Source organism: Syngnathoides biaculeatus, chromosome 7 (genome assembly GCF_019802595.1).
Source record: "Syngnathoides biaculeatus isolate LvHL_M chromosome 7, ASM1980259v1, whole genome shotgun sequence".
In the NCBI taxonomy this organism is placed as follows: Eukaryota; Metazoa; Chordata; class Actinopteri; order Syngnathiformes; family Syngnathidae; genus Syngnathoides; species Syngnathoides biaculeatus.
Window position 1 is genome coordinate 12,634,102 of NC_084646.1, and position 24,674 is coordinate 12,658,775.

Below are 24,674 nucleotides of genomic sequence, written 5' to 3' on the forward strand. Positions count from 1 at the left end.
AATGCGCTATTATAGGGTACTATGTTTCTTATGAAAAAGCATGGTATAATTTTTTGGGGGGTATTTTATAGTAGGCTGCATCGGATTAATGGGATTTTCATTCATGTCAGTGGCAAAAGGTGATTTACAATACGAATGTTGAATGAGTTCCAATCGCAGTCATGGAAGAAATTAACACCTTACGTCAAGGCACCTCTGTTTTATAGATTATTGAGTGATTACAGTCAAGAAAGTAAGTATTTAAACAACCCTGCTATATTGCAAGTTCTCCCACTTAGAAATCATGGAGGGGTCTGAAATTTTTATAGTAGGTGCATGTCCAATGTGAGAAAATCCAGAAATCTCAATATGATTAACAATTTATTTGTGTGATAAAGCTGCAAATAAGCATTTGAACACCTGCCTATATCAGATAGAATTCTGACCCTCAAAGACCTGTTAATCCACATCCACTCCATGTATTATCCTGAATCAGATGCACGGCACGGAAGGTTCCCCTGCTTAAATTGGCACATGTCAAGGCCCGCCTAAAGTTTGCCAACGACCATTTGGATGATACAGAGGAGTCATGGGAGAAAGTTTTGTGGTCAGATGAGACCAAAATGGAACTTTTTGGTCATAATTCCACTAACCGTGTTTGGGGGAAGACGAATGATGAGTTCCATCCCAAGAACACCATCCCTACCGTGAAGCATGGGGGTGGTAGCATCATGCTTTGAGGGTTTTTTTCTGCACATGGGACAAAATCCCTCCTGCAGTGCGTGCAAACCATGTGAACAACTACAGGAAGCGTTTGACCTCTGTAATAGCAAACAAAGGCTACTGTACCAAATATTAACATTGGTTTTCTCAGGTGTTCAAATGCTTATTTATAGTTGTATCACACAAATTTAAAAAAATAATAATAGTGATTTCTCTATGACAGTGGACATGCGCCTACGATTAAAATTTCACACCCCTCTATGATTTCTAAGTAGGAGAACTTGCAATACAGCAGGGTGCTCAAATACTTATTTTCTTCACTGTACAGTGTATGTGCTAAATGGTTTTGGGCTTTTCCTCAGATCTTCTCTGAAGTTTTTGTTTTTATGATTGCAATTGTATCAAATACGATGCGGTGTCCCAAAAAATAACCCACGGCCCGTAGGTTTCCGACCCCAGGGTGAACCCCCCTGCACCCCCTCCCCCCCACCACCACCACCGGCGATTTAGACCTTTTGAGCAGACTGATGACACGATGCGGCATGGTGCATGCTGTTTGCTGTTGAAGAGACACACTCATGCACTAAACGGTCACAACTTGGTGACCATTTGCACTTGGGATGATTACGGCAAGACACGGAGGGTGGGGAGGGTTTAATGGACCTGAGAAGCATTAGAACTGCTTTAACTAGAACATGGAAGATTCTTCCGGTGCGCTGTATTTCTTAGTCGGATGCTTCTCACTTACTGTCTCTCTTTCCCAATCCCCATCTGGCAGGGCCTTAGACTCTGAGCCATAGTGTAGCGGAGAGTACACCCAGGTCCTGTCCTCTGGAGGCTGTTTTGTTTTGTTTTTACACGCCAAGCGCAGCAGAGGGCGCCAGGGGGACAGAGGAGAGGGCCAGTGGCACAGTGATAAGCGGCGGCAGTGGCAGGCAGGCAGGAAGAAAGATGCAGGAGATCGCAGGAGAAGAAAAGACAAGACAGGAAATGAAAGTTAGGGATGCATAACGGGGGGGAAATGTCACCCAGACAGCTCGTGTTAATCCTTGAAGCCGGATGTTGCTTGGAAGCAGCGGTTATCGCACATTGTGTTTGAATCATATGACTTCTGGGAGGTCATGTGCAGTTTTAATGATGGAGGATGAAGGAGGAGAGGTAGCGGGAAGCCAGAACTGCATGGCCAGTTGACTAATTAACATGTCAATACACAAACAACACAACATTACATTTGTTTGTTTACGTGGAACCTCCAAAGTCAAACACAATCCCTTCTTGGATACTGTTCAAGTTTGTGTTTGGCAACATAAAATAATGTGATTGTCAGTGACCGGCATGGTGCCGTAGTGTTTAGCACATCTGCCTCCAAGGTCCTGGGTTCAAATCTTGGATCTGGCTTTTCCGTGTGGACTTAGCGTGTTCTCCAACGCCCCTTGGATGGGTCTTCTGCAAATGTTCTGAGGCTTAAGATGTGCATTACTATGGAGCTCGTGCACCTACGTCATCAAATCACGTCACTGGCTGGAAGTGCCGGTCTAGCAAAGTATTGTTCAGTGCTAAGTAGGTTGCAGACGACAAGAAAATGTATGTCTTACAGCACGATGGCCAGAGTTTTGTCCGATCCCGTTAAACATTTAGAAGGTGATAATAAACAAAGGTACGTGGAAAAATGAGACACACTTGGCATAGAGGACCCATAGTTAATGCCGAAGTCGATGTTTTCGGCGATAAAAAAATTGGACCATTAACCCGCTTCCGCTTGTCTTGGACAACTCGATCTACACATGGATCTGGTGAGTAAGTCGTCGAGATTTACACGGAAGAGTTTGAAAGCGTAGAAAAGTCAGGACGGATACAAATACTTTGTTGCTGGATCTGCTCTCAATCAAGAATAAATCCCACTTAGCATTAAATGCAAATACCAATATTTAAATAAATGACCCCTGGTTTTACACAAACTCGCATTCATTAACTATAATTGAAAAAAAAAAAAAAAAACAGCGAGTTGGCTCCTCCGTACATGGAAGAGCGTAGTTGCCACACATTGAACTTCAGTAATCCTCTGCGTGACCAACCGTTTTTTTAAATAAACATTGGACTCATTTGAGAACAATGCATATTAAAAAAAAATAAAAAAATCTGTCGGGAGAGGTTTACTGAAGATTAACGTGTGGCCGCAACATGCTTCGTGTATGCTCGAGATGACTCCCTGTTGTTTTTCGTTTTGTTTTTTAAACGCATTGTTCTTAAATTAGCCAATTTGGTATTATAAATACTTCTTGGGAATTTGAGATTGAGAAGAATAATTCCTACCTGAAATGAAGTGATCGTTACACAGGCATGTACGTATTTTAGTTGGGTACCATCCATCACGTTTAATTGCCAAAATCCATCGATATTTTCTGGTCTTTTCAGCTGGTGTTCTATAGATTGACCTCTTTGAATATCTTTCTCGTCTGTTGTAACAATCAACAGCACAACAAGTCTCGAGCATTGTGAACATTCTGCTCCAGTTCAATGTCCCCCACACTGTCGAGCAGCTCTGTTTGACCGGCAATATGGTGACGTCACGTGCACGAGCTCTATTGCCTGGCAACCAGTCTAGGCGTACTACACCGTCTCTCCCCCACCTGTGACCCTAATTAGAACAAGCACTATTCAAAATGAATGAACTAAAGGTTTATTACTTCTGGCAACAGGTATAAAACGCCTCTTGGCAACAGTATCACTTTGCAAATACCTCTTTCTTTCCCTCCATTAAGTGTCTCTCAGCTCAGCAAGGCAGCTTTACTATAACAAGTGTCATGGAAGAGATAGAGCTGCACTTTGGAGGTTCCGTAGTAATATATATCACCCTCTTTTATAGGAAGGCGCTCCACTGGGTGAAATGAGGCTACAAGCTCACTCAAGACTGCTAAAAAAAAAAGAGGTGCACGCCACCAGTTCTATCCTAACACGGGGGCCAGTTGTCTCGTCTGACGGCCTGGCCGGCTACAGCTCACTTACTGGCCTGTTGGACCGCCACTTCCCCTTTTGTCGGAGAGGGGAGACCACCCAAGTCCTTCCGTCGGGGAACTGACAACAACAACGGCGGGAGCAGAAGATGACAAATGGGCACAGGTGTGAAAAGACGAGGGAGCGTGCTGGAGTTGAGAATGGAAAAGAGACGTCCCCAACACACGTAAGTGACTGACTGCTACATGCACATTAACATGACAGGAAATCATACCTGTATCACTGGGCCTGCTTGGACATTCTAATTCAAATCTGCCTTTCAGAAAATAATAAAGCTCAGTTTTGACTGATAGACAGGTTTTAAGGTTTGCTATTTCGGTTGAAGCGCTGCACTACATGGTATGATGAAACATAAAGGATACAGGTAAGAAAATTACAAACACCTCCAAGCAGAATATAGTGTAATTCGACACCACACGCCACAATAATAAATGTTCAATCACTCAATTTCCTCTCCCCAGTTGTTGGTTCTGAAGCAAAACCAAGAAATATAAATGAATTGTGAAATGTTGTTAAGGAAACTTGGAGTGGAATAACAGCTGAAAGGTGCCACAGGTTGGTTGACTCCACGCAAAACAGATGTGAAGCAGTTATTAAAAAAAAAAAAAAAAAAAAAAATTGAAGAAATTGTGGTCCTACAAGTAAATATTAGTTTAGTGATTCAAAGTTCTGGTTAATCCTACAAACAAAAGTTTGTACAAAATAGTTTTGAGTTTGTAAAGTCAACGGCAGACTGCTTTTTTTTTTTTTTTTTTTTTTAAACACACCCCTTTCAACAAATTGCCCAATAGCACAGACTTAAGAGTGTGTACAGTATATCATGAAAGCTGATCTTTTAGGTTTTCTGAGAATCTACTGCTTTTACTGGTAACTTGTTTGACATGTAGCAATAAAAAAAATAAACTGAAAATGTGGATAATTCTGGATAGTGTCGTTGGATTGCTATTATTTTGAACACTACTGTATGTTTGGGCCTGCCAGCTCAGACCGTCATCTTCGCTACCATCAGAGCCAAGACACCAGCAGGTGGTGATCATCTTTGTATAAAACAATCTACTGTACATCTCAATAAAATAGAATCCAGTAGCAATATTAATATACTTTAGTCCTTAATTAAAAAAAACGTGATACTCGTACAGTATTACATCGCTTCATTGACCACAGGAAAATATTTTCCAGAAGCCATTTCCACCCAACTCTTATATTAAAAACCATTTTGATTGTTGGATTGATTACTGTATTTGTAATTTGAAATACACGACACAATATTCAAATTTAATGAGATGCAGCTGTTAACAGTATCGCAGTATCGTAACAGTATCATCGGGAATTACTGTAATAGTATATTTTACATCCTGTTTGTTTAGCTAAAGCTACTCCTGCGCAATATTTTTTACAGTTATTTGGAGGTGTGAGGGTTGTGGGGGGGACGTCTCTGTCCATCTTTATGTTTGTACCCAACATAAGACTAAAAAGGGCCAGAAAGTATGCAGCTGAACAGCCACAAGGAGATGGGCAACATGCTGTTATCACTCCACTCAGAGTGCACATCACGCACACTCACACCCGCCTGAGAGTCCGCGCCCACTACTATCCCACCCCGTCTGTCAACACCTCTGTAGGAGAGCATCATACAGTGTCAACACTTGAGATAACCATTAAAATGTAGTGCGTGGTCTTACAAAGTAGATATCCGTGACTGGCACGTCATCCTCGTCATCAACTGAAGCCTGGCTGGCGCACCCCGAGCCTGACGCGTGGCTTGCCGTCTCCGCCACCACCACCACCAGCTTGGGACTGGACGGAGTGGCTCCGGTTGCCTCGGCAGACGCAGGAGTGACGGTGGCGGGCGAGGAGGAGGAGGAGGAGGGTTCGGGGGCTGGAGAAGAGGTGGAAGTTCCAGCGGCTGCCTCCCGATCATCACTGTGTGAAAGGAAGAGAAAGCATGTTGTGTCAGATCATGTTTTGCCAGCTGTTGCGGAGCCATGATCCTTTGCTGTTCCTAAACACGGATTAGGAACGTCCATGCTGCATCAGTTCCGGCGTCACAGCTTTGAGCAGCCCACGGTCAACAAGAGACCTAATTGGCTGAAAGGATAAATGCAGTAGTAAGGTTGCCAATCCATCCAGACTTCTGTCTTTGCTCTCATTCTTTGTTTGATTTAAACTGACTTTCCGCATCATGGTACATCTGTATCATCTAAGGAGATCTAGTCCAGGGGAATTATGAAGATGAGTGTTTTCTAACCTTTCATTGAGCAATGGTGCATACATTACAAAAGTCTCGCAGTAAACAACCATACTTAATACCTGCTTAAATATGAGTGTGAAACCTCGACTTGTTCAATAGAAAACAAACCTGATGCAGTTGCACAAAGCCGCGATTTATTCTTTTCTATGAACGGCAACGGGTGGAGACGCAGGTTAATGTAAGTTTCTGCCATCCAGTGGAACCCCTCTTAATTGTTATGATACATCATTTTTGGGGCCAATTTAGCGAAACTGGATAATTTTACGTGGCACCCCTGAAGAACTGTCAGGATTGAAAATGGTAACACTTTTACATAACAGTGTCAAAAAATTTAACAAGACTTGAATTAACTCCACGCTATTGTTTTTTTTTTTTTTTTTTGGTGAGAACATCACCAAAGGGAGCTCATAAATGGGAAGAGGAAAAGTGTTTTTGATGACTATGGAACAGTAAAGTAATGTTAAAGAGACCTGACCCCGGAGAATCGTAAGAAAATGGATGAATGTTGAAAATTACATTACACTGAACCAACCCTGTACTTATCTACCCTGCGCCTCTTTAACACCTCCATCCCGGGCCCATAGCCATGTCTCGCCACAGCCCAAGCAAACACACTCTGATCCTCCCAAAACGCAGTCCTCCCTCCTCCTGACATTACGATAGATTAATTGTAGAGTACAGAGAGGAGATTAGACCAGTTTTTTTCATACAGTCAAAGCAAAAATTAGGTTAAAATGTGTCAGAAATCAGGTCATGGTGGCTTTATGGGAGACGCCTCAGGCCCCAGGACAACTGGCCTACTTCTATTTGCTGGTTCCCCCCAAATTTTTCTCATAATCTTCCAGGAGCAGTATTAGAGCCATCATATTTACTCTTTATTGAGGTCACATACAAAGTAAGTTGAAAAGGAAAAAGGAGCTTTGTGTAGCATGGTGTCATGGTCCAACTAATGCTTGGTCAACACACTTAGTACTGTAATTGACATTTAACATCATATGTACAGTATCACTTCGTGGGGTCTCAATGATCCTTAGAAAGGTGAGGAATCAGCCCAGGACAACACGACAGGACTTAGTCAGTGACTTGAAAAGAGCTGGGAACACCGTTTCCAAGGTGACTGTTGGTAATACACTAAGATGTCATGGTTTGAACTCATGCATGGCACGGAAGGTTCCCCTGCTTAAATCAGCACATGTCAAGGCCCGTCATAAGTTTGCCAATGACCATTTGGATGATATAGAGGAGTCAAGGGAGAAAGTTTTGTGGTCAGATGAGACCAAAACTGAACTTTTTGGTCATAATTCCACTAACCGTGTGTGGAGGAAGACGAATGATGAGTTCCATCCCAAGAACACCATCCCTAATGTGAAACATGGGGGTGGTAGCATCATGCTTTGGGGGTGTTTTTCTGCACATGGGACAGGACGACTGCACTGTATTAAGTAAAGGATGACCGCAGCCATGTGTTGTGAGATTTTGGGGAACAACCTCTTTCCCTCAGTCAGAGCATTGAAGATGGGTCGTGGCTGGGTCTTTCAACATGACAATAACCTGAACCACACAGCCAGGAAAACCAAGGTGTGGCTCTGTAAGAAGCAGATCAAGATTCTGGCGTGGCCTAGCCAGTCTCGGTACCTAAACCCAAGAGAAACTCTTTGGAGAGAGCTGAAAGTCCATCTTTCTCAGCGACAGCCCAGAAAAATGTCTGATTTAGAGAGGATCTGTGTGGAGGAGTGGGCCAAAATCCCTCTTGCAGTGTGTACAAGCCTGGTGAACAACTGCAGGAAATGTTTGACCTCTGTAATTCCAAACGAAGGCTACTGTACCTAATATTAACATTGGTTTCCTCAGGTGTTCAAATACTTATTTGCAGCTGTATCACACAAATAAATCATTAAAAAAATCATGCATTGAGATTATCTCTCTCACAGTCGACATGCACCTACGATGAAAATTTCAGACCCCTCCATGCTTTCTAAGTGGTAGAATTTGCAATATAGCAGGGTGTTCAAATACTCATTTTCTTCACTGTATGTATATGACTTCTTGGGTGCCAGACTTTGGGGGTTCCCCTATAATGACAACAATGTGTTGCTGCACTACCTGGGTTGAGGCAAAGGCTGCGGGATGGAGATGGTGGGCTCACTGTCGTGCTTCTTTAACTCCACCTCCACCGTGATGGTCTGCTGTTCCTCCTCACGCACACGCAGCTCCTCCTGGGTCCTGCATGCATGAAAATACACGCATGTATGTTAACAGGAAGAAGTCAAGTCTCAAAACAATGTTTCAAAATTCCAATGCCACCAACTTACCTCCCATCATGACTAAGAGACTGGGTGTGCCTCCTGAAGACAAAAGAATCGGTGAAGTCAAAGCCTCTTTTATGCAGAAATCCTTCAAAACTACTGCATTAGAGTCATAAAAGATTAATGCCATCCAGAGACATTAATTCACCTTTTGTGCAGAACCCAGCAAATATGGGATATTGCCTGTCAAGGTGATTTTTCATACAGTGACGCAGCTTTCAACAATCAGCTAATTAAGTGATGTGAGCGCCAAAGTCTAGTGTAAATTATAAAATACTTGTCGCACAGCAACAATTGGTTTCAACACAGCAGGATGTGTGAAGTGTTAAGTGTTTAATTTCAATGCCCTGTCCCCAATAACGCAGTATTTTTCTTACACAAAGATGCCGTTCTGCCTGATTGTCAAAATTATACACTCCCTCTTTTCTGGTGATGACACGACCTCAGAAGGCGGAAGAATCGTAGCTTCTGCATACAGTGTAATGCGTGACTATGAAGGAATGTAGCCAGTGGTATTTTTATAGGGAAACAATATTGATCAACAATTGTCAACCACTTACATTAGCGTTAGGCAACATTCCAGGAAAACTACAGTACTTCCCCTTACTGTTTAATGTGCCGACCTTCCATTTTTTATAGTGCTTGTCCTCATCAGCGTCATGAGTAACCTAGAGACTTAGCTGATTTTGGGCGAGAGGTAGCATACACGTCATTGCTGTACAAGTGACTAACCAACCACAGCGCACATATAGATGACTATTCATACTCACATTTACAGTAATGGACAAAAAGAAAATCTCCAGTGAACCTAACATGCATTTTTTTTAATCTGGGAGGAAGCCAGAATACTTGGAGAAAACTGGGTAACATGCCAACTTTACATTGGAAGACAAAGCTGACATCTGAACCACGAACCTAGTTGTGAGAGGTAACCACAAGGTCAGTGTGTAAAATATTGGCAAATTACCAACCACTTCCAGTAAGTCCACTACATTCCAGGGAAACTGGAGTACTCCCTCCTATTGTCTAATGTGGTTCTATTCTCATCTAGCAAGTGTTGACAGATTGGTCAGATTGTTGCAAGGGAGAATTGTAACAATCATTTGCTATCATGGCAGGGTTGTATTAGAAAGAAAGAAAATTTGTGTCCTTTGGTATGGCACATTTTTCCCTCTGCTAGTTGCCACTGGCAGCATAATAGGGAGGTGAAAAACTTTTGTCGAATAATCATCTCTCCACAGCTCGATGTTCCATAGTTGCCTAATATTTTTTCAGAAAGCAAAATGGCCCCAGTGGCTTAGTGGTTATCGAGTTAACCTTAGAACTACTCCAGCGTCCGCCCATATTCCATGTGCACCTGCATGTTCGGTTCATAGTACACTCAAAAATTGTCTACAGGTATGAAAGATTGTTTGTTTATATCTGCCCTCCAATGAACTGGCGACCAATCCAGGGAGGGCTCCACCTGTCAACTTAAAAGTCCCCAGGGATAAACTACCCATGAGTCACGACCTAAATGAAACCCAAGGAGTTCGTGATGGTACCTGTAGCGCGGGTGATCAACGGTGTCGCAGGGAGAGCGTTCAGGGATGGACAGAGAGGTGGTGGAGGAGAGAGTAGTGGCGATGGACGCCGTGGTGGCCTCCTCAAAGGACGGAGGTGTGCACGGGAGATCGACTCGTCCTGGAAATGGTAAGAAGAACATTGAAAAATACAGCAGATCATGGAATGACTAGAACGTGTAACAAAATGGGGCCCGACAGAAACTAGAAATGCATGATTGTAGAAATGATACCACATAAGTAAAGTCCGGTACATGGAAAAAGATGACACGCTGTGGCGACCCCTCACGGGACAAGCCGATGGGAAAAGAAGATGTATCAGGTGGTCAATGAGGTGTCCGCCAAGTCGAAATGACACATTTACCTTCGTCTTCCAGCGTTGGGAAGCTGCGAGCGCCTCTCAGGTCATAAATGTTCTCGTCTCTCTCGGAGGGGAGCTGGCTGGCGGACCAGGCCGCACCGGGACCGCCGCACTTCGGTACTGTCAGCGAGACGCGGCCCTTCTTGGATGGAGACGACTTCAAAGCTGCACAGTGGACATTAAAGACAGATCCAAACATGAACGAAACAACCGTGCCCCTGGGGCAGATGTCCTCAATATGTGGACTATTATTATATAAACACATCCACACTTTTGAGGATTCATTATTTGAAATTCCAAAATGTTCCTGTGTCAAATAATCTTTAGTGTACATTAAGTGTGGTAATTTCATGGAATGTCTTTGAAGACATGAAGACATTTGAATGGTTTAATCAGAGCAGCTTTGTGAGTGAAGCAAATGTGTGCATAGGAGCCAGGCAAGAGGCGATAAGCTTTTAATACTAGTTCAGATTGCCCACAAAATATTTTCGCAAATGGAATTTATGAAGAAAGAAGGCAGTAAAGCCATTGGAATGGTACATTCAATTTTGCAAGTGGCACGAACAAGGTAGCCAAGCCGTGTTGTACTGCAAGTAATGATAACAGTGTGCTTCAAAATAAGTGCTACAAGATTTCAGCAATCTGTATTTACTTATTTTTGTCTTATAATATTTACCTAAAAAGTACTCAAACATTTCACATAAAGATAAACATTTTTTTAAACAATTATTGTGACAATACTACAGAATTGTATTTTTAAAAAAATATTTTATGTAAGAGTAAGCTGGTTATAATGTAAGCAAGACATTATGGTGGTCGAGATCTCAGTTTAAAGACATTTTCCCAAACTGCCCATCTTTAACTAATACTCTGGTGGATGGGAATTTTAAAGTCCATATTTGGTCTCCTCCTCAATCATTTCACAGCAACGTAAAACGGAAAGAGCAGGTGAACTCTCACACATGACGAGAAGCGGCTCCGAAAAAGGCAGTTTCAAGCATGTCTGCAAATTCTTCCCCTCGCGGCAGTGCTTTGACTATGTAAGGGAGCAGAATAAACTCACAAGAGCTCTTCCTGAAAACGGTGCTGCTCATGAACTTGAAGAACCTGTCAGCGTAGAATCCAGGCCGGTGGACCGAGACCGTGTCCTGGCGGTGAGATGTGGAGAGATTAATGAGATTAAAAAAGCAAAAAAAAAAATACTTGGAGATTAAAATATCAATGCATCCCTCGTGTTTCATTTCAGTAATGCATGACTCTGGGTCAAGCCACTAGACAGACAAAGCACAGACATAAACAGACAGACATTATTGATTCTCCGGCATGCTCATTAATGGGTGACATTGTTTGGGTCACTTGGAGGAACAACAACACAGAGAACTGAATACAACATTCGTCCTTCTTGGTTTTCCCACCAGCACGCAAGCAGAACCAAAGATAACCTAAGCAAATGAAACCAATTGAAGCAGTATATGTGCTGACAAATAAGTTATATTAATTGAGTATCACGGTGTTAGTGGTTATTTATTTATTTTAAATCGATTTTATACAACATAAAAATGTTCCACAAAAAGTCAACCTCACCCTGAAAAAAAAAAGCCTCCATCTGGTCATCACCAACACCTGATTTTCAATATTTTGTCTGCGTTGTGCTCTGGTTAAAGCGGCAATTCCAAACAACAGAGTGCTATTTCTGGTAAATCTTTTCACCCTGCTGTGCGTGTCACGTTTGTGTGCGGAGGTAGTTAAATGACACGGACAACATCATTTTTAGCTGCCTGCAAATTATGCTCTGCAAAATGAATGAAGAACACCTCGGGCAGCGAAGGAAGCAACAGTGTTATATTTCAGGGAAACATGGGCCATGTTCCAGAAAATGTGTTTCTGAACAACATTTCGTTGAAATAAACACAATTTCATTACGATTCAAAGATATAATGGAATTATCAGTATCAATACTCCATCTATCGATCCTGGGTGAGTACTCAAATAAGTATTTGTAGTCTGAAAAAAGTGGCAGTTCTACATCACTAAATTCATAGTAGGTTTTGAATATATATGTACTATATTTGCAATTTCTTAGTCTATCATGTAGAACAAACAAATAATTCTAGGAAAAATAAATAAATAAAAAACAAATACTAGATCTGTATGGGCACATTGTATATACCACGTAATGCACTTTATGTATTTTGACAAATTTATTTAAAACTGAATATTATGTACACAAAGGCAAAAATTCTCTTATATTGGGCACTAAATGTTGCACCCTATGACTGAGGGGAGACATCTTAAGCAAGAAGTGATGTTGACGGCGTCTTAGAGGTGAGTCAGTGTGCGCTGGAGTGTGATTAAAATCTCACCCCATCGTGCACCAAAGCCTTCCACGTGTGCTCCAGCTTCTTGATTAACCTGCGCAGACAAAGAAGGGCAACATGATAAAGCTGACGGGTGTACACGTGTGAATAAAGCAAAGAGCGCAGCTCATTGCACGGTTCATGTGCTGCTCACCTGTATGATTGTAAGATGTCAATGATGCCAACGTAGAGCAGAAGTCGTTCTCCTTTCCCGTTGACAGCAGGGATGCCGCCCATTCTAAAAGTCAAGTGCAGAGACTTCACCTGACTTAACATCTATTACATGTGTGGTGTTCTTTTTTTTTCGGGTTATGTAACCACAGAAGGGCACGAGTGGCAGAATAAATGTGAAAATGGAACTTATTTCTGCATAGGAAATGAAGCATGTGGCTGCTTTGCACAATACAGTATGAGCACCAAAATTCCATTAATAATTACATACGAAACTTGATTTTGCCAAGCAGATGCTAATGTACATCTTATCTTAGTTGAAAACACAATGGCTAATCACTAATATGAAAATTCCCATGTTTGTCAGGCATCTAAACAAGGGAAGAAACAAAGACGGAGACAAATTCTTTGTGTGTTGTTACATGGTAATTAAATCTGATTCTATTACATACAGTAAAGCCTCGGTTCTCAAACGTCCCTGTTTTCGAACAAATCGGTTCTCAAATGAAAATTTCAAGATTTTTTTGCTTCTGTTTTTGAATGAAAACCAGTCTTCGAACGCCCCCGACAAAACCCGGAAATAACATATTGCGCATGGCCAGATCAGCTAACCCACGAGGCGATTTACAAGGCTGGGGGCCGAGTCGCTACAGATACAGCAATGCACTCCCAGCCTAGCGTACTCTACTACTAAACCCTTTAAGCAAAAAATAAATATATTTCTTAAATTATTTTATTATATAAAGTATTTAAACTATACATGTATTTCTACTATGCAGTTTATTATCAGGAAAAGCAAAAAAAAAAAATGCTTTAAAAAGCCCAATTTTTTAGGCTTGGAACGCATTATTTCTTTTCAATTCATTGTAATGGGAAACATCAATTCAGTTTTAAGACAAAGCACTTATCAAACCATTTTCTGGAACGGATTGTGGTCCAGAACCGAGGCATCACTGTACTTTATTTTGTTTTATAGTTAACAGTCATTAAATATGAATAAAAACCTTGTTTGTACACAATAGAATGATAGCAACATCTTGACATCGCAAGAAATGAATTTCTTTGACATAATTTCTTTTGGGGATTGTTCTTTTGAAAATGAAAACTTGAAAATTGACTACTGCACCTTAGCAGCAAGGCTGAAAATCAAAATTAAATACCCGTGCCATTCAATCCCACAGATGGCACTTCAATAAAAACAAGTGTCAGTGTAAAATGAACTCTCAGGAACACTTCAGAAAACTAAAGTAAGTTAACACAATTCATTGCTATAGCTGTAAATGCAAGTTAAAACTCTACTATGCAAGGTGAAAGCTATAAATCACAGGTGTCAAACTCAAGGCCCGGAGGCCAGATCCGGCCCGCCACATGATTTTATGTGTCCCATGAAGCCAAATCTATAGTATCAATTTAGATTATTCTTGTAACAATTTGTAAAAAAAAAAAAAAAAAAAATCAAATTGTCATGCATCATAAAGGATAAAGTTGAGATATTACAACCATTTTGGTGTTACCAAACATGAATAGTTGAAAAACACATTACCCTTGATTTCGGATTCCAAAAGTAGATCGTAAATTGATTATGTAAATATGATGAGACATATGTATTGTTTCACTGTCCTAACGGCCCTCTGAGGGAAACTGGAACCACAATGTGAGTTTGACACCCAAGCTATAAATCAAAAACACGCAGAAACTTCACCGTGTTCTCTGGACCCAAAATCCCAATGGACTGATGCAAAATGGAAAAGTGTGCTGTGGTGTGATGAATCCACATTTTAGACTGTTTTGGGAGATTATGGACATCGTGTGCTCAGGGCCAAAGAGAAAAAGGGCCATTCGGATTGTTATCAGCTTAAAAACAACAACTGTAAAAATATGCGGGCATGGCATGGGTAACTTGCACTTATGCAATGGCACCACTAATGTTGAAAGTACATCCCAAGCTTTGAAACAAAATACAGTACGCTGCCATCCAAACAACATCTTTTTCATCCCTGCTTATTTAAGACATCACCATGCAACATTTTGCATGTACTACAAGAGCCTGGCTTTGTAGTAAAACAGTGGAAGTATGAGACTGGCCTGCCCGCTGCCCAGACCTGTCTCTCATTAAAAAAGCCCGGCACATTACAAAGGGGAAACATGACAACTGAGACCCCGCATGTTGAGCATCCGAATATGTACATCAACCACAAATGGGAAAGAATTGTACTGACAAAGGTTTAACAATGAGTGTCATTAATTCCCAAATGCTTATTGTGTGCTGTTAAATGGTATGAACTGTAACACAGTGGAAACCATGTCAACTTCCGGCATATTTTTGCTCCCCTTACGTGTCTTCGGTGTCAATTGATCCCCCGCAGGCAGCCCCGCCCTGAATGGACTCCATGGCGGTGGAGTAGAGGGCCTTCTGCTGGGCCAGGGGCCGTTTCTCATCGCTGCCGCCTTGGGAGCCTTCCATCTGCCGCTCCCTCTCCGCTTGGTCCATGTTGTGCACTCCTAGCAGGAGACTGTAGTCCATGATCTTGAAGCTTTCCAGCACCTGAACAAATGGAATGACGTGAGAGAGAAAAGCTTTTATCCAGAGTGGAGAAAAGTGTCAGCGCCACGGGGAATCCAACTTGTTAATGTCGCTCATGAGATGAGTTAGCATGCACACATTCATCATTCATGAATATGAATAAAATACATCAGAAGTGATTGAATAACCTTATTTTACCTGTTATATATATTTTTTTCCTGATAGTGTTTTTTACAGTGGTACTTCAAAAATTTAACACACCAATGGATGAAAAAAACTGAGAATGGTTGCTGCAAGCATACGAGCATGCCACCACAGAATGGTAAAGCAAAGCAAATTTATTTGTATAGCGCATTTCATAGACGAGGTAACTCAATGTCGTTTACATGATTAAAGGCATTTGAAAACAAAGATGAAACATTTAAAATGGCATTAAAAACAATAAAAATGACAAACAAAACATTAAAAAAAAGTTAAAAACACATACAGAGCAAGTAATATGATCAAAAAGTGTATATATTCTAAAAAGCATGAAAAAAAAGGAGTTTTCAACCTGGATTTAAAAGCATTCACACTTGCGGCTGACCTAACCTTTGTTGGCAACTTCTTCCATTTGTGTGCAGCATAATAGCTAAATGCTGCTTCACCATGTTTGCTTTGGACTTTGCGCTCCACTATTTGACCTGAGTCAGTCGATCTCAGTGCTCCACTGGGTTTGTATTCCGTAAGCATTTCTTTCATGTATTCAGGACCTAAATCATTTCGTGATTTATAGACCAGTAGCAGAACTTTAAAATTTATTCTAAAGGTGACTGGAAGCCAGTGCAACGACTTTAGGATTGGAGTTATATGCTCTGACTGCTTTGTTTTGGTCAGAATGCGGCTGCAGCTGTTTAATACTCTTTTTGAGAGTCCAGTCAGAAGACCATTACAGTAGTCAAGGTTTCGGACTTGGTCTTTGGTTTTTAAAGATAGAGAGTCCAGGTGTTTACTAAGAGCAATTGTCTTTTCTTTATTGCCATTGTTGTGATTTAGTTGAAGAAAATTTTTTGCTCATCTCGTTATTTATCAGATTTAGACAGTGCCACAATACGTCAATTCAACTGTAGTACGAAGGGTACCAGTGATGGCAGAGAGTTCGATGGCAATCATTCCTCCATACATTTTCTGTTTGGGGGAGCTGTAACCTATCCCAGTTGACTTTGTACGGGAGGCAGGGTACACCCAGAACTGGTCGCCAGTCAATCAACATGGACATTCTGACAACTATTCTCCATCTTATTCATATTGACAATTTAAAGTCTTCAATCAATTTATTTTTTAATGTATGAGGAAGTCGGACTGCTCGAACTGAGAATACGAAGCACTCATGAGTTTAATTCCCGTCCCACCCGATCTCACCAGGCAGTCCCTCTGCAGCGTCTTGACCAGCGCGTTGAACGTGTCCTGATCCAGCATGAGTCCATCCTGCAGGTCCTGCATGAAGTCCAGGTCTTTGAAAGTAGGCCGGGCCTTCTCGCGCTCTTTCTTGGATGCTCGTCGTTTGTAGGTGGAGCCCTTCAGATCGTACTTGAGGTGCATGCGGACGACGCGGGGCAGCACGTTGTTCATCACCACAACGCGGATGTTCTTGCCTCCTGACTGGACGCAGTACAGGCCAAAAAACTTGGGCAACAGAGTGCGAGGGTTCTGATTCAAGTTCTGGAGGGGAGAAAAAAAAAAAAAAAAAAAAGGAAAAATTATCATTATCCATCTATCAATTTTCTGCAACACTTAGGCTCATTAGAAAGGTGGGTGAGCTGAAGACTCTCTTAGCTGACTTTTCATCTATTCACATTTTTTTTCTTATAGAACCTTTCCACCTACCGGTATTTGCAGCCTAAGTGTCAAGTCACTGGTGTCAACAAAATATACTGAGTGATAGATCTTGACAGGAGACGAAGATATTTGCATGTCAGGAAGGAGCTATATTTACCAGGGTTATTACCAGAAGTTATGGAGAATCTTTGCTGCATCTACAGTGAAGAAAACAAGTATTTGAACACCCTGCTATAGCACACAGCCAGGAAAACCGAGGAGTGGCTCCGTAAGAAGCATATCAAGGTTCTGGCGTGGCCTAGCCAGTGTCCAGACCTAAACCCAATAGAAAATCTTTGGAGGGAGCTGAAATTCCGTGTTTCTCAGCGACAGCCCAGAAAGCTGCATGATCTAGAGAAGATCTGTGTGGAGGAATGGGCCAAAATCCCTCCTGCAGTGTGTGCAAACCTGGTGAACAACTACAGGAAACGTTTGACCTCTGTAATTGCAAAGAAAAGCTACTGTACCAAATATTAACATTGGTTTTCTCAGGTGTTCAAATACTTATTTGCAGCTGTATGACACAAATAAATCATTAAAAAAATTATGCATTGTGATTTCTGGATTTTTCTTTTTCGATTATCTCTCTCACAGTGGACATGCACCGACAATGAAAATTTCACACCCCTCCATGATTTCCAAGTGGGAGAACTTGCAATATAGCAGGGTGTTCAAATACTTATTTTCTTCACTGTGTATGCTTTGCTCTGGTCAAGCACATTTACAGTATCTTTAAGGGTACTGTCGCGAGGTGATCAACTGTTTCGGTTTGTGGTACACTGAAAATATAGATTATTAACTTGGGCAATTCTAAACAATTTTAAACATTTCCAGCCAGGTTTGGTCCCTGTCCCTGTGAATAGTGTCAACAGGTCAACCTCTGCGCACACCTGTGCAACAGATTTTACTTAAAATAAGAACATTTGTGGATGACAACTGTTTACCATGATGGATAAGGAAAAATGGGAATTTCAGCAAAGGACCTGGTCGGGAGAACTAACGCACCATAATGCCAGCTAGCCAGAAAGAGCATGCTGCGCCCCCAGCAGCCACACAAGACCCCACCGAAGTCAGTCGATGCGACACGTGAGGGGAAGGGTGGGGGCCGAGGGGGCGAATGCGGATTACCACACGCGCCAAAGATAAAATGGAAAATAAGCTGCGCTGAGGGTGAGAATGGCGGGGAGAGCGATAAGACGTGCGTGAGAATGGAGTGTATCGCACAATAGACAAAGAGAGGCGGTTACATCACTGCGATCCGCACACAGCCCAGAGCCAGACCGCTCGGTCGGTCCTCACCGTCAAGCCAGTCAGCTGCGGCAAACGTGTGGGGCTGACTGCATGTAGCAACGCTTATTAATTTGCTTCTTGTGTTTGTCTTTCAGTGTGTGCATTTGTCTTGACCTTGGCGTGAGTTTTATCTCTTTTAGCAGACTTCCAAATCCAGGGCTGAAACGTTTGTCACTGGTGGAATCAGTAGGAGAACTGCTGTGATCTACAGTCTGATGGAAAATATTCATCTAAATGTATCCAAAGCTAGAAGTGCGTGGTTATAGACAACCGCAAAGTGCTGTAATTTCCAGCCTATAAACCGCGACTTATTTTACACCCTTTCATCCCTGCATTTTATGTGGTGATGCGGCTAATTTGTGGATTTTTTTCTAACGGCCGCAAGGGAACACTCGAGCGGAAAAAGGAAGAGTGAGACAGGTGGAATATATGTGCCGAGGAAGTGACTTTTACCGGTCCGGCCCTGTTAGCGCTTTGTTAGCGTGTTACTGCCGTGTCTCAATGATTTTTACCGGTATGTTTTTTTTTTTTTTAACTTGCTGTTATCGTGGAGCTAGCATTAGTGTTAGCATGGCGCTAGCGTTAAGGCGGCTCTAGCGTCAGAGTTAGCGCGGCGGCGCTAGCGTTAAACTCTCTGTCTCCGTCTTTCTTTGTAAATATCTCGTATTTCAATGTGGTTTTCAATGTGGCCACTTGCGGCTTTTACAAAGCTGCGGCGTATGTACCAAATGGTACTTCCTTTACAAATGTACTGGGTGAGGCTTATAACCAGGTGCGCCCTTCAGGCCGGGAATTACGGTAATGACTCTAAGGTTACCTCAAAATCTTTCATACTCGAGGGAACGAGCCTTGCTGCACATAGCGAAACATTGTGAGTCAATAGCGCCCTGACAAAGTAATTACATTTTAGCATTAGCCATTTTATTTATTTTTAGTAAATATCATCCATCCATCCATTTCTGAGCTGCTTATCCTCACAAGGGTTGCAAGAGTGCAGGGCACATAGAGACAGGCAGCTGTCACACTAGCAATCACATCAATAAAAACATCAATAATAAATAATAAATGCTTCATGCCATGAAACAATTCTAATGTGGTGTGTGTTTTCTAATGGCCAGAGCAGTTTTAAGCCATACCTCCAATCTTTTCTCATTGATTCGACTCCAGGTTGGCGTAAACCTGACTCATTAGTTCTGGAGATTCTGTAGCCTAGAGGTTTAATTACACTCACCTTCCAGTCCTGTGACTGTTTGGTATTTCAATAAAAATATAACAATTGTTTGTAGGGTATTAGTTTTAGCAGATTATGAGTTCTTGTGATTTATATAAAGATCAGACCTCATTTTATGACCAACATATGGAGGAACTTGAGAAACTCCAAAATGTAGACATACTTTTTCCTCCCACAACCATTCACTGAGTGGGAAATGAACCCATGGTAGAAGTTTATATGATTTCCTATGGGGGATTGTTTTGAATTGAGAACTTCAAGATAAACCCTCCTTGCAGACTGGATTGTGTTTCGCTTCAGAGTTTCTGCTGTGTATATACGGTGCACACACTGCATGCTTCCCTACCATGTAGTAGCCCGGCAGCAACTTCTGTAAGAACTCTGCCTCCTTGTGCATGACCGTTTTGATGATGAACTCGTCGTCCTTGGTGAGATAGAAGACAGAGCCGCTCGCGCCAGGATTGGACAGCTCGATCAGCGGCTCGTTACACAGGGAGTACTGCAAAGGACATGATAAATTTTGACTTTCTACGTGTGAAACTCACATTAATACCACATACAACGGGGTAGGACTTGCTTAACCGAGGCTCCAAGAGAGCCACAATGATTCCACGTGGGTGATGTAAAACCACAGCATGTCGGTCATTGGTCGAACAAAAAACTTGCAAGGATATAAATGATAAAAAAACATTATAGCGTACTGTACTGCTGTGCTTTAGTGCGAAAGGCTGCAGTATTATAATTCACAGCGTCCTCTTTCCTGCTGGGGTCTGAGATCCTATTTCTTGCCTGTTTGTTACCAGCTCTTTACAAAATATGGCTTTGATGACATGTTTTTCCCAGTTTCCAACAAATGCTTAATATGTTCTTTTTTTTATTGACTTGAAGTCCCAAAGTGAGGCAAGGTATTGCCTAATAAAGCTGAGCAGAGTGGTAGATACGAAAATAGCGCGTGCAGTCGATCTGCTGTCAGTCAGGGACTCACAAAGAGAGTGCATAGAAAACCAATAATAATCATAATGTTGGACACAGCCCAAAAAAATCTTTACAATTCTTCTTTGTAATAAAAAAAATCCCCTGTAATCAATCACAGCAATGACTACTTGGTGCTGAGATGAATCATGGCTCATCATCATCAAGCTGTCCATTATTATTTTGACACCCACAAAGCACAGGAGAAGCCATCAAACTGCAATTTTATGAACCTGTGTGTGTGTGTATGTGTGCATGCGCACGCACCCACGTGCAAATGTGTGCATCCATCTGGCCCCATTAATTTGAATTAATTTAAAGGTGTAGGCTTACCAAGTAGTCATCCGGCCTGATCCCGAATAGCTCTCGAAAGTAGCGGAAGGCCACGGGAGCATACGTTTTGAATCGGAAGTCTGGGAAGTGATGGGCCGGGGTGAGGTTGCTCCCTTCGCTGCAGTCAGGATAAGCAACAAAGCGCATTGAAAATATGGTTATGAAAGCCGTTTTCGCATTTCAAACACAATACGCGACGTGTGGTTGAGGACCTGGGGAAGAAGATGCTTTCCACCACGTAGAAGTCCTGCATCAGCACATCCCTCTCGGGCTTGGAGCTCAAGTTGCCCACCGTGTAGCCGATGCCCAGCTGGATGGCTCCTTTCAGGGCTGAGGATGTGGTCTGCGGAGCAGGGTCAGGGTGGTGTTTACAAGAAGACTTTACAAATATGAGCGCTGAGAATGTAACTTCAAACTTTATGATGGGGACAGTGTGACCGCGAAAGAGATTAATTTGTTCAAATTATTTTAGAAGAAAAAAAATAAATAAAAGGAACGCATGACATGCCAAAACTGATTTTGTTCGTCGTTCCACTGAAAACATGAATATTGCATGTGCACCTGTCCAAGAGCTGGTTAACTTTGAAGTGTTGGAAAATGCATTCATCGATCCATTTTCCAAGCCGCTTATCCTCACAAGGGTCCACACCCTGATCTGGACTGATCTCACGCTAAGCGCACCAAAGTCAGGCGTGTGTACCGCTACACAGTTAGTGACTTGGAAAATACAAAATACACAAAAATGTATTCACAAAGTGAAAAATTTTTTTGAAATCGCAGATTTTTGATGTGCATTTTTTGTCTTTAATCCTCACAAACGCTTCTCTTCAGAGTAGTCATTATTATAGCATTATTTCTCGCCTATTGCAGTTTAAATTTCATGTACTTAAGGGTTTATTTAACAATAGAACATGTCCAACAATGCCTATTATACGTTATTCACTCATCTTGTACCAGAGGCTCAGTATAGATAACAATATCATTAATATTCATTATAATGCAGATGTATTCGAATACAGTCAGGTTTCTGAGTGGACAAAATATGTTTGAATGTTTTTTCCAAGGAAATATCCATCCATCTATTTTCTTTGCCGCTTATCCTCATGAGGGTCGCGGGGAGTGCTGGAGCCTATCCCAACTGTCAACAGGCAGGAGGCGGGGTACACCCTGAACTGGTTGCTAGCCAATCGCAGGACACATGGAGACAGACAACAGTCGCACTCACAATCACACCAAGGGGCAATTTAGAGTGTCCAATTGATGTTGCATGTTTGTTGTGATGTGGGAGGAAACCGGAGTGCCCGGAGAAAACCCACGCAGGCATGCGGAGAACATGCGTAGAACGCGGGTATTGAAGAACTGTGAGGCCAACGCTTTACCAGCTGATCCATGGTGCCGCTTCAAATAAAAATAAATAAATAAATAAATAAATAAATAATATATATATATATATATATATTTTTTTTTATTATTATTATTATTTTTATTTTTTTTACAACACAGCAAGTGTATCGACATATATCTTCCTTTTGTATTTTTAACCCCAGACATAGAAAACATATATTGTACATTTTTAAAACTATCTTTCTAAGTGTGGATTCAAACCCACCTTTTTGTAAGTGGTTTCTCCGGAGGCATCGACCCCTCTGTGGCCAATTTTCTTCCCCTGACCAGGTAGTCCTGAGGAGGACGGCATCTGACGGGCAAAAGAGAGACTGTTGGTGAGTAAAAGTGCCAAACTGTTCATTGCATTTGATTATCTAAATAAATGGACCAGAGAGCTTTTACATGCTTTCAACCCTGCGGTTTATGCAGCTAATTTGTGCATTTTTACTAACGGCCATAAGGGGGCAATCGAGCGGAAAAGGTAAGAGTGAGACCGGTGAAATATATGTGCCAAGGAAGTAACTTTTACCGGTATGATGTTTTTGTTTTTTTAAATCAGCTCTATTTGTGCTACGTTAAGATAAGCTAAGGTATTAAAAGTTGGAAAACTCTCTGTATGTTTTTTTAACTGGCCCTGTTAGCACTGCACTAGCGTTAGCGCTGTGCTAGCATGTTCCTGCTGTATTAGTGCCGTGTCTCAGTGATTTTTACCGGTATGTATTGTTTTTTTTTTTTTACTGGCCCTGTTAGCACCGTGCCAGCGCCGTGCTAGCGTGTTGTTGCCGTGTCTCAGTGATTTAGATATGTTTTTTTTTTAACCAGCCCTGTTAGTGCCGTGCTACCATGTTGCTACCGTGTAGCTGCCACGGCTGTTTTTTTTTTTTTAAACCAGCCCTATTCATCCTACCGTGTTGTTGCTATGTTAAGCTAAGCTAATGTATTAAAACTTTGAAACTCTTTTTGTTTACCGTCTTTCTTTGTAAATACCTCGTGTTTCAATCTGGATTTCAATGTGGGCACTTGCGGCTTTTACACAGGTACGTCTTATGTATGTACCAAATGGTATTTCCTTTACAAATTGGCTAAGGCTTATAATCGGGTGCACTCTGTAGGCCGGGAATTATGGTAAGTATAAACGAAAAGCATAATGGCTAATAGGAACATGAAAATTCTCCATTACCTCTGTGATGAAGGCTTTCCTTGCAGCAGCATCTGAAAAAGAAGTCAGGTATGATACTCCAGTCATGGAGGTGGCAATAGTGAGCATTACAAAGCTGGTCGTTCTTTTTACCCCTACTACAGTTCCATCTGGTGGATCCAATTCCCTATTCGACCTAAATGCAAGTATTAGTAGTAACAACGTTTATAGCATTCAAACTAAACTAATCATCCACCCAACCAACCAGATTCAAGTATGCAAAGCACCTCCACCAAGGGATTAACCACTTAACGATAGCACATGAACTGAGTTAATTACAGTTAACCACACAAGTGGTGTAGAAAATGGATGGAGTAATCGGCGACGAATTGGACACATCAGTCCATTGGAGAGTTTGAGAATTTAGGGTGACTAAAATGAGGTGAATAATGCGACGCATGGATGTGTAAGCGCGGCAGCAGCTTGAGCGTGCATCCTTTCTGTCTGCCTCTCGTCGAGCGCTCATGTGACCAGCAACAGCAGAGCCTGTTTTCTACCCTACCTCCTCCTCCTCCTCCTCCTCGTCTTCTTCTTCACGCTCTCCTTCAATTTCCCACTGTCATACACGCTCACACAAGAATGAACACGCCAAGGCACATGCATGTGCAATAGTTGCAATGCTCCAATTCGATAAAACGAAAATGTTTTGAAATTGTAGAGGTTGTCGACTGCTTTCCCATTTCATTCTGATGTTTGTTTCCGTGTGAGAGATGGTGTCCAATTGGCTGGTTCAGGTCAATTGGGCATGCTGGATTGACAGTCGACGTTATGCATCTGACTGTAGTTGCGCCACCATGTGCATGCATGCATAGGTAATTGTGTGCGTGAGGGGAAGAGAGTACACACGTTCCAACCATCAGGCCGAATTTGAGCATTTCCCCTGCTTTCACCAAGTCAGCAAAGGCTCTATTGTTGAATTGCTCTGAAAAACAAAATGGAACGATTATCCTGTGGTGTTGGGTGATGACTTTTTCCATTCCCAATTGACTGGTATAAGAGTTATAGCTGACAAGTGTCAATGTAAACCTGGTCGGTACTGAGAATGGAAATAAATACTTGTATATGGTTTCTCGCAAGTCATTTACCACAATTTAAACAACAAGGAGAAGAGTTTGCCGCTGCTGCTGTATGTAGTTACCAGATAAGACAACAGCCCAG

At 41.9% G+C, this 24,674-nt stretch overlaps 1 protein-coding gene across 4 annotated transcripts in view; it reads right to left on the reverse strand.

Moving 5' to 3' along the window:
- Nucleotides 1-24,674, reverse strand: part of pip5k1ca (phosphatidylinositol-4-phosphate 5-kinase, type I, gamma a) — a 43,318-nt gene that overhangs the window by 3,550 nt on the left and 15,094 nt on the right. Inside the window, exons 2-19 of one of the 4 annotated variants that reach the window (XM_061824226.1) lie at nucleotides 23,499-23,530; nucleotides 22,542-22,628; nucleotides 21,145-21,275; nucleotides 20,933-21,050; nucleotides 19,974-20,126; nucleotides 16,651-16,950; nucleotides 15,062-15,270; nucleotides 12,709-12,792; nucleotides 12,561-12,609; nucleotides 11,261-11,345; nucleotides 10,201-10,362; nucleotides 9,819-9,957; nucleotides 8,281-8,313; nucleotides 8,072-8,191; nucleotides 5,400-5,640; nucleotides 3,709-3,777; nucleotides 1,451-1,540; nucleotides 1,237-1,365 (exon numbers count right to left, since the gene is read on the reverse strand). In XM_061824226.1, the coding sequence (XP_061680210.1) occupies nucleotides 1,357-1,365; nucleotides 1,451-1,540; nucleotides 3,709-3,777; nucleotides 5,400-5,640; nucleotides 8,072-8,191; nucleotides 8,281-8,313; nucleotides 9,819-9,957; nucleotides 10,201-10,362; nucleotides 11,261-11,345; nucleotides 12,561-12,609; nucleotides 12,709-12,792; nucleotides 15,062-15,270; nucleotides 16,651-16,950; nucleotides 19,974-20,126; nucleotides 20,933-21,050; nucleotides 21,145-21,275; nucleotides 22,542-22,628; nucleotides 23,499-23,530 (2,111 nt within the window). In that variant the 3' untranslated portion in view covers nucleotides 1,237-1,356. Of the gene's footprint in view, nucleotides 1-1,236; nucleotides 1,366-1,450; nucleotides 1,541-3,708; nucleotides 3,778-5,399; nucleotides 5,641-8,071; nucleotides 8,192-8,280; nucleotides 8,314-9,818; nucleotides 9,958-10,200; nucleotides 10,363-11,260; nucleotides 11,346-12,560; nucleotides 12,610-12,708; nucleotides 12,793-15,061; nucleotides 15,271-16,650; nucleotides 16,951-19,973; nucleotides 20,127-20,932; nucleotides 21,051-21,144; nucleotides 21,276-22,541; nucleotides 22,629-23,498; nucleotides 23,531-24,674 lie in introns of those variants that run through there. The other 3 variants (XM_061824223.1, XM_061824224.1, XM_061824225.1) reach the window with 3 other exon arrangements.